This window comes from Watersipora subatra, chromosome 1, assembly GCF_963576615.1.
Source record: "Watersipora subatra chromosome 1, tzWatSuba1.1, whole genome shotgun sequence".
Classification (NCBI taxonomy): Eukaryota; Metazoa; Bryozoa; class Gymnolaemata; order Cheilostomatida; family Watersiporidae; genus Watersipora; species Watersipora subatra.
The window spans coordinates 42,487,910-42,497,344 of NC_088708.1; the positions used below are offsets into that span (position 1 = coordinate 42,487,910).

Genomic DNA, 9,435 nt, shown 5'->3' on the forward strand with positions numbered 1-9,435 from the left:
TGTTATAATATACCACCTAGTCTAAACTTCTGTTATAATATACCACCTAGTCTAAACTTCTGTTATAATATACCACCTAGTCTAAACTTCTGTTATAATATACCACCTAGTCTAAACTTCTGTTATAATATACCACCTAGTCTAAACTTCTGTTATAATATACCACCTAGTCTAAACTTCTGTTATAATATACCACCTAGTCTAAACTTCTGTTATAATATACCACCTAGTCTAAACTTCTGTTATAATATACCACCTAGTCTAAACTTCTGTTATAATGTATCTGATATAAAACACCAATAAAACCTCTTTATATTTATTACTAGTACCCTGGCAGTCTCATTCATTTTGAGAGATCGTTAGGGAAGCCGATAAAGCACAAAAAATGACTGAGTACAATTATTGAGGAACACCTAATGCAGCCGACTGGCGCAGATGTTACCGCATTGGGTAGTAAGCAGAGTGCCGAGAGTTCTAATCCTTCACAACGCATTTTTCACAATTTCAAACTTCGGACAAATACAGGGACACGCCTCCTATTATAGTAAAAATTATTTTATTAACTTAGGTTCTGCCGTTCTGGTTTATAATTTAATTTTTTATATCTAGTTTTGATACGGTTTTGTGCACTAAATTTGTTTCAATTCTATTTGTTATTAGCAGCATTATTAGTAAAAAGATTTTGAAGGATTTTGGACTGCGCAAGAAGTGAATGAACTGCAGGGGGGGTACTCTCATGGAAACATTTACTGCAACATAAGATGGTTTTTAACTGAAAAGCAGACCTTGTTGCAGATTAACTTCACACCTCACTGAACTCTACTTGAATATGTGGATGATTCAACTGCTAAGGACATTGGCTCATTAGCAAATCATATGGAATCAACAAAGTAGTGATAAAAGTTACTTATGGCCCTTCGAGGAAACCTCCTTAGCATGGCATGATTCTTGCAATGCTAGATATAGAATTGTTGCAATAATAATGAATTTGAGTGAATATTTCTTGTTTTACTGCGGCTAGCTCAGCCAGTTCAACACATTGCACATGACCACAAGGTCTTATCATTGGTGTACGACACGGTTGAATAGAGTGTATCTACTGTCGACGGATATCATTATCATATCAGGGATCAAGATGACCTCGTTACGCAGGAAAAACAGACTCATTGGTAGTTTACAAAGTCGGACACATTTGCCAATCAAAATATTTATCAGTTATGTCACTTGCATAAAAAATCTTTCTACATTCTCTAGCCCTGTATACAAATAAAGCTCCTTGACTTTCTAACACGCAGCCATATTGCTATATAGCTATAACCCCTGCTGTAACAACTATAAATCTCTACCAGCTATCAATGTGCAGCGGTGTTGCTGCATAGCACTAGCAGATGCTAAGATATCATCATATTGCTATATAGCTCTATCAGGTGCTAATGCGCCATGATGCTGTTATATAGCCCTATCAGATGCTAGACTGCTGTCACATTGCTATATAGCTCTATCAGTTGCAAGCGTACGCATAGCTATTTAGCCCTAGCGCATAATACTCTACATATATTAAATATAATCTCTTTAGGATAGCAATTTTATATGAACTGAACCAACACAGCTATTTGTATAAATAGTATAGAGTAGTTTTCAATATTTACTCATGAAATCGAACCCATGAACAAACAGGTGTATATTCAGATGATAATGTATTTGCGTGCTATTTCGTAAGCATGCGGGAATTAGAACATGCTTACCAAGAAAAAGGTAAAAAGAAAATCATATATATTAGGACAGCATAATACCGTAATTTGTGTGGTATTCAATAAACAGACATTCTAACAAATACTGCTTCAGAATTGAAGTTTATACGAAACATATTCTGTCATATTGTCAAAACAATCTGAGAGAAAACCTACTTTTAAACAAAGTTTTTATTACTCAAAAACAACTCCCTTGACATATGATTACACGTTCATCATCAAAGAGCTATTGTTGAGGACCATTTTTATCATACGCTAGGATACTTCTAAATAGTGATGACTGATAAGAAGGAAATTCAGATAATAAAACAGTTGGATATCTTTAAGCATGCCCTAAGCCTACAAACTTCCCTGTGTGTGAGGACAAAGGATTCTGTTAAAGCGGCGTGTGCAAGCTGAGTACTGCAATCAATACCTAAGCACTTGCTAGGAAAAGACTTGTACTGGGCAGTCATTTACAACTACATTCATCTGAGAGTTATAATGATGATCTCCCTTCTAGACAATAATAACTCAAAAACATGACCACAAGTGATGACTGATGAATACTCCTTGAGATTGATATTCAAATAAAAACCAGACATCTCCAAATCCGATACAACCCTTTTTCAATCAACCAATTTTGCTTCCTCAAATGTTTACTAAAGACAAACGGGCGCACACAAGCTGCAGTTACTAGCCAAAAGGGCACCGAGAGTGTGTTTGATTATCTAATCTTCGTTGCTTCTGTGATGAGTTTAACTTGAATGAGTGATTCACTCGCACTGAACCTAATGGACCAGGAAAAATAACAGAGACTTAATTCTTACTAGCTGATGAGACTAGCTCAGGCCTGCATCACTCCACTCACACTTATTCACTCCCAAATAGAGCCACGTTTGTCCAAGTACAACCCTACTCCATCCTGTAGGCATGGTGCAATGTTGATAGCGGTAAGCGACGACTTTGAAAACACTACTTAACGACAGCGTAAGCCCTACCGACCGTTGAAAGGGTTAAGCATAAGAAACAGCAGAGACGTTTTAAAAAATAATAATATAAAGACTTCATCAGACTCAAATAATTAGGGATAGATGCAACGCTCGTCGATTGAATAAAAAAGAGCACATCTTATGAACCGACTGACCGAGCCGCAATATAAAATATTACCGAGGTCGATCAAATTTGGTAGCTAATTTTTCACAAATGGGTCTTTCACAAAAACACAACTATATAGCAACTAAAGCTATAATAGTAGAAGACAACTATGTATGCTTGTTGAAAACACCAACCGAGTAATCAATCTTTTAATTCGAGAAAAAACATGACAATCTAATATGCAATTTCTATCCTATTACTGACTGACCTCACTTGACACGGATGGAGTTCTTGAATTACTTGATGGTCTGACAGTCCAAAGCTGCATGTAATCCGGACTTTTTTCAGGACTAGAGCTACCTGAAGATTCTGTATCTTGAATACAAATTCTGTCTATTTTTTTCATGCTGTCTCTAGTAACCTTGGAAGGGCAAGGAGTCGGGACATCTATGGCTACTGTCTGACATGATTCTTTAATCTGATTCTCAATAATAGCTGGACCTCCAGCTATTGGATTGCTAACGGAATTTTTCACAGAAGCTGAATTTTGTGAATTGCGTGGACTGCCAAAGGTTGTTCCCTGAAATCCCTGAAAACGATCATCGGTGGAATCTGAGCTATCAAAATTTTTTTGAGAGTTATAGGAATCGGTGCTCAGCGTCTCATTGATTGTATGTTCACTAGAAATGACCACACTAGAAAACTGAGCTCTCCGGTCAGAGGGATGAATCTGACGAGGAGAAGGTGTAGAGTGATTCCTCCGAAGAATTCCTGATGCAGAGTCTACACCTCGCATCGAGGACTTTGCAGGTTTTTTAGGAATAGCAGGGGGTTTTCGTGGCAGTGGCATAGGCTTAGATTCCGCTTGACTAAATGGAGATGAAGCAGATTCCCTAGGTACAGGCAGCTCTTCAAGCTCCTTAGCAACATATTCCAAAATGAACTGTTGCTGTTCTAACTTCTTCTCTAAATCTGATATCCTTATATTGTGATAATCTAAAGCAGCTTGAAGAGATCGCCTATATTGCTGTTTATCATTGACTATGTCACATCCACTTCCTACATTTTCTTCCAAGAAACTGAGACGTGGAACTGGCACACCTGGAAATCGATCATTCCACGAAGATTTAAAGCCATCCAACTTGCTGTTCATATCGAGCGAAGTCATTCTAAAATAAAATAAGACAATTAAAATTCCATTATGCATACACTCTAAGTAGATATCTAACTTAGACATGTGTGATCTTTAGCTTTAACCCCTTATAAAATCATCATAATCAAACGTGTTTAACGGTATCTTTAGTAAGTCATAATCGCTTCTAACTATCAAGGAGCTTTATTTGTATACAGGGCTAGAGAATGTAGAAAGATTTTTTATGCAAGTGACATAACTGGTAAATATTTTGATTGGCAAAGTGCTTTAGTGCTTTAGCCACAAGGCTAAAGTTGTAAAATCTATAACCTAGTGCCTTTTAAATCGTTAAATTATAAATCAATTTAGCGCATTGAGTTCATTTTGTGATTGAAACGCGAAATAAAACGATATGCCGTATTTGTAACGTTTTTCACATTATAATTTTTCATAAATAGATCTTAATATGATATCTATATTAAAATAGTCCAATAAAAGCTTAATAAATTAGATTTTTAGTGTTAACTGAATACTCAACATATTTAGCATTTCAACGAATTAAAACCATGTGCCTACAAACACAGAAGTTAAAGGACTTGCGAAGTCGCATGAATTAGCAATGTTCAGTGCTAATTAGTACAAAAGCAATATATTACAACTTAAAATTCATACTTGCAAAACGACTATATCATAATTCACTTTACTGAAACTGTGCAACTTTCATTCTCAAGAAAGAACTAGCGAGCTAATAAAACGGGAACCAAACAGGAAACGTTTTCGTGATTGGCATAGCCTAAGAAACAACTACACCATTGCGAGGGAAGTGTATCACTCGAGCACGCTTCCTAGTTTAGTAGAGTTCATAAGCGAATTGCTAGCGAGCTCAATAGTTTGCTATAGTTATTTTGTTGCCCGTGATTTAGAGTATGTCATGTGGTCTTGGCTGGTAGATACGAGTAAATAAATAGGACAACCTGTGACTGTTAGCTTAGTTGTACGGAGAAGGGAGGCCTGACGTCCTACTTGCTAAATACCATATTCCTTTTAAACAATTTCTGCACATGCATTGGATTCAATAGTGCTGGACATAACTAAGATATGTAATATGGTTTTTATGCTTAGCATGTTTAAAAAAAAACGTTATTCCATTGCCCAGAATAGTGCACTCATACCTGCCAACTCTCACGCATTGGGCGTGAGACTCACGCAATCACCCCAAAGAAAAAATGAAAATGCGTGAGAAATGCGTGAGATTTTTGCCCCAATTTCCAAAATTTTATATATGCTGTCATTGATACATCAATTGCCCCAAAATTAAATCTCACGCATTGCCCCACTCTTGGGTTGGCAGGTCTGAGTGCACTAGTTCAAATTTTGTATACGGTCGATAAAAAATGTCACCGGCTGTGTTTTAAAAAAAATGAAATTGTAGTTTGATTGTTTTAACATTTTCTTTAGGCCTATATCATTATTAATCTGAGCTTGGTTTTAAACATCTTAGCATGTACCACCCTAAGTGCATGGGATTACAGATGTGCATGGGATTATGAAAAATGATGATAGACGTAAAATGGTTTTAAAACTAATTAAAGAACATAAATCCGCTGGGTAAAAGGCAGGGTTGTGATGCATTGGAACTGCTCTGCGTCATTGAAGTGCAGTATGCAATCAATTTGGTGTGCATTACAACTTTGTAATGCACAAAATACATGTATTGCTACTGTAACTGCCTTCCTATTGCAAACTATCTCCTTTAATTACTGCACATTTACTTCCATGACATTACTTGAAACCTAGCAATTCATGCATACTGCCTATGTGCATTCTTCAAAACTTGAAACTGTATGTGTACTGCAACTGCCTATTGGTAGGGAATTGATACTGGGGATCAACTGACACTGCTTTCTTTTCAAGCATCTGTACTGCGTTGTACAAAATAGTCAGTTGCTGTGTTTAGCAAGATCATGAACTTGTGCTCCAGCTTTCATATCATTTTGGAATAGGGAGCCAGGCATTATCACCTTTGCAATTGATTAAATTGGTATTTTCGTGTTTTATTCTCATTAATATTATATATTAAAAACTTAAATAGATTTTTTTCAACTCTATACAACATGGACTACAAATTTTGATCAATTTATTTGCACACTCATAGTCAAGTTTGAGCAGCATTCACATCTTGCAATTGTGTTGTATTTTTTGTTCTGTTATGAGTTTTTTACAAATATGTGCCGCATATGTATGTACAGTGTAATGCGAAAATTCTTATTGCATCTAGCACTGCAAAATGCGCACTAACAACGCTCTCATTGCATCCCACATCGTGCAGTAAGTAATACCGACACTACACCAATGCTGTTTACTGCGCATTAGAAATCGTTTCACTGTATGTATACTGTGTACTGCGCAGTATTAACAGTACAAAATACAATTGTACTGCATGGCTGAAACATGTTTCTTACTGCACTGCTAATGCAATTACGTAAATATACAGGCAAAAATCTACTGCAACTGTAATGCATTTTACATCTAGGCATCAGTGAAAACTTATCAATGTTCAGTGATGATTTTTTCGTAATGGTCCAAACCTTGGTAAAAATTTCTTAGGCCATGTGAGACTTTTTTATGCTACTAATTTTGGATATTTGTAAAAAAAACATATTTGCAATGTGCGAATGTATAAACAAGACTTGCTATATAAACATGTACTCTAATCAATAACATATAATTAGATTAACGCTGTTCATTAAAGGTTTTTAAATCAAAGATTTTTGATGAGAGTTTTTATTTACTTTACTACCAAATTGCTTTAATCGATTAAGACCTCTGGTGTACCTGTCAACTGAAGTTATCAGCGTGCTAAGGTGCTTTTTACTTCTAATTTGAATTCATTCTTCAACGCGATCTGGGTTTTGATGGACCTAACTGTAGAAATTATTGAGAAAAAAACAAAATTTGGCAAGCTACCATATTAAACTTGTAATATTAGTGCTTGCATTTTAAGTGCATCTGAGATGATATTGCAAAACAAGTCTACAATTGGGCATCTCTTTAGTGTTTGTGTGTGCCCAACTTCATACGAACCTAATTTAATTTGCTTAAACCTTGAATGACTCAGAGGTAACTCGTGATTTTTTTCATTGTTAACATTTTAGATGAAGGTTTTTACCAAAATTCCTCATAGCTTACTAATGCAGCTGTATTTTATGTCTTGTATATTAGTATTTTAGGTATCAGAACTATGCCAAATAGCTTATTCAATCTATTTGCCGTCTACCCAGCTGTCTCTGACTAATTTCGACTTATAGTGAACGGTAAATAATCCTTGATGCTTTGTTTTATGAGGATTTACAACTGTGAGTTTTTAAAAGTTCAAGCCGCTTTTACTGTAAAATGGACAAATAATAGCATATATCTGTGGACAATTACTCTGGCGTCTGTCTTTAGTATTTCCTATCGGTGTAAGTTGTCTAAGTGAATTAACAGTGATGATAGTAAAGTCGTCTTGCTCGAATAAAATTGACAAGCTTCAAAACTGGCTTCGCTACATAGTCAAGCTGCTACATGATTTCCACCATGCTTTTTTGAAAAAAATGCAGTTTAGGCAAATTATTTCTTGCTTAAGGTTGACCTCTTTCACTCTGTCTCAAACTCTCTTAAGCATTCCAACAGTTTTACTGTAAGATTTGATTGTAGCAACATTAGTTAGTGTGTCCGCAGGTTACTTGTACTTTAATGGTACCGCAATCGTGTTATTAAATAGATCGCAATGTGTTTTTTCTTTTAAGAATTTCGCATCCAGAAACTTATCTGTGGTCTCACAGTTCTTATTAGTATTTGTTATAAAAACTAAAAATTGCGTGAGATCCAGTGCCAAAAAATCTGATGCCAGTAAATCTCTCCACTTTTTTGCTTGGCTTGTTAGGCGTTTGTTAATTGCTTTAATATGACCAGACACTGACATTCATAATACAGTGATTTTTTTTAATTTGTCTCATCTCTTAGGACATAAAATACTCACTTTTAAGAAATCTATTCTAAAAAAAATCTTGCTGGCTTTGGCTAGTTTAAATGCCAGTCAGTGTATAACTTCTTGCCTGCTTTTTTAATAGAAGTTGCTCAAGGAAAGTTGCTTTGCTAACTCTACTAGTTACTATCCTGTCAGCAGTAGCTGTTCATTTACGGGTTGAAAGGTTGCTTTCGGTGTTTCTTATAGTGTTTCTTTTGGTGGTGTTGGTGAGGGTGGATAATGTTGTGTACTTTCAAATCCATCTCATTTTTTTGGTACATAAGACACACAGCCCTAAGCCAGACTTGAATAATAATTATATATATTGTGTTTTCATAAACATTCAGCATTCACCATCAAACTTTTTTTAACATTGATATCAACCAGTTCAGATCTGATACGTACAAGATCGATAACCTGAAATAGCTTGGGCTCTCTAAAATAAAGACACCACATCACTTGGTGATTAAATGCTTGTCGTTGCAATAAACACAATAATTTGCATCAAACCTTAATTCAGTATTATTCTTAAGTGTGTCAGATTAAATAGACCCACCAAACTACCGGGTGTGGCCTGCCTTAATTAGATGTACAAATTGTAACAGTTAGTACTTTTCAAAATGGAATATTGTAGCCGACATTTATTGACCATTCCGTAGTCAATTATGGCTCTGTTCCTCGACAGGGTATAACTTATGTAGTTGTTGACTAATGATTGGCCATATTTAGCATCAAAAGCTCATTACCATCTAGGATAGCTTTAGAAGACTACCATCATTTGTAAGTACATTTCAATGATTTATATATCTTAATGTGTGCAAATGAGTATTGTTTGGTCTCTTGCTTTTGTGTCGGTTTTCACTATAGTTCAACAAGATACTTTAATTTAAAATACTTTTTCATTGCTCATGATCTGTATGAAAACGCAGTGTACCAGCACAAATGTAATTCGGAAGGTTATTCACACTTGGATGAAGCCGTTTGAAAGGCATGTATATTAATAATTACATTTCTCCAAACATCCTCGTAGAGAAGTTTAATACAATAAATACATGTACGTATAGTGAAAATTGTTTTGCTCATTACCCAATAAAGATATTGTATGTTGCATTTGATTGCTTATGGAGATTACTACGTCTGTAGCATCAATTTTCCTTAATAAGTTAATTTATGAGATGAAAGATAGTTTAAATGCTGTTGCATATAGTTATTTACTTTCCAGCTGTTTCACTAACCAGCTAATAGAATTGTAAACTGAAAACTGGAAGGCTGAAGGTGGTTGCACTTAGTTCTACACTGATAATATCTAGTGTTCAAACCTTTGTAGGTTTATTGAGGTTTTAGTGGGTCTCTATGCTTTTTAATTGTTCAACTCAATATTTAAATTCACTTTATGAAGTCTCACTTGAGTTTTTGTAGAAAACTTTGTTCTATAATGATCGCTAGCGGCAAGCCCGGAGATGTAT

At 35.4% G+C, this 9,435-nt stretch overlaps 1 protein-coding gene across 2 annotated transcripts in view; it reads right to left on the minus strand.

The window, feature by feature from the left end:
- Nucleotides 1–4,715, minus strand: part of LOC137398179 (active breakpoint cluster region-related protein-like) — a 45,473-nt gene extending 40,758 nt beyond the window's left edge. For both annotated transcript variants that reach the window (XM_068084288.1, XM_068084286.1), the window contains exons 1-2: nucleotides 4,633–4,715; nucleotides 3,097–3,997 (exon numbers count right to left, since the gene is read on the minus strand). In XM_068084288.1, coding sequence (XP_067940389.1) covers nucleotides 3,097–3,996 — 900 coding nt within the window. In that variant the 5' untranslated portion in view covers nucleotide 3,997; nucleotides 4,633–4,715. The remainder of the gene's footprint in view (nucleotides 1–3,096; nucleotides 3,998–4,632) is intronic.
- Nucleotides 4,716–9,435: the final 4,720 nt, after the last annotated feature.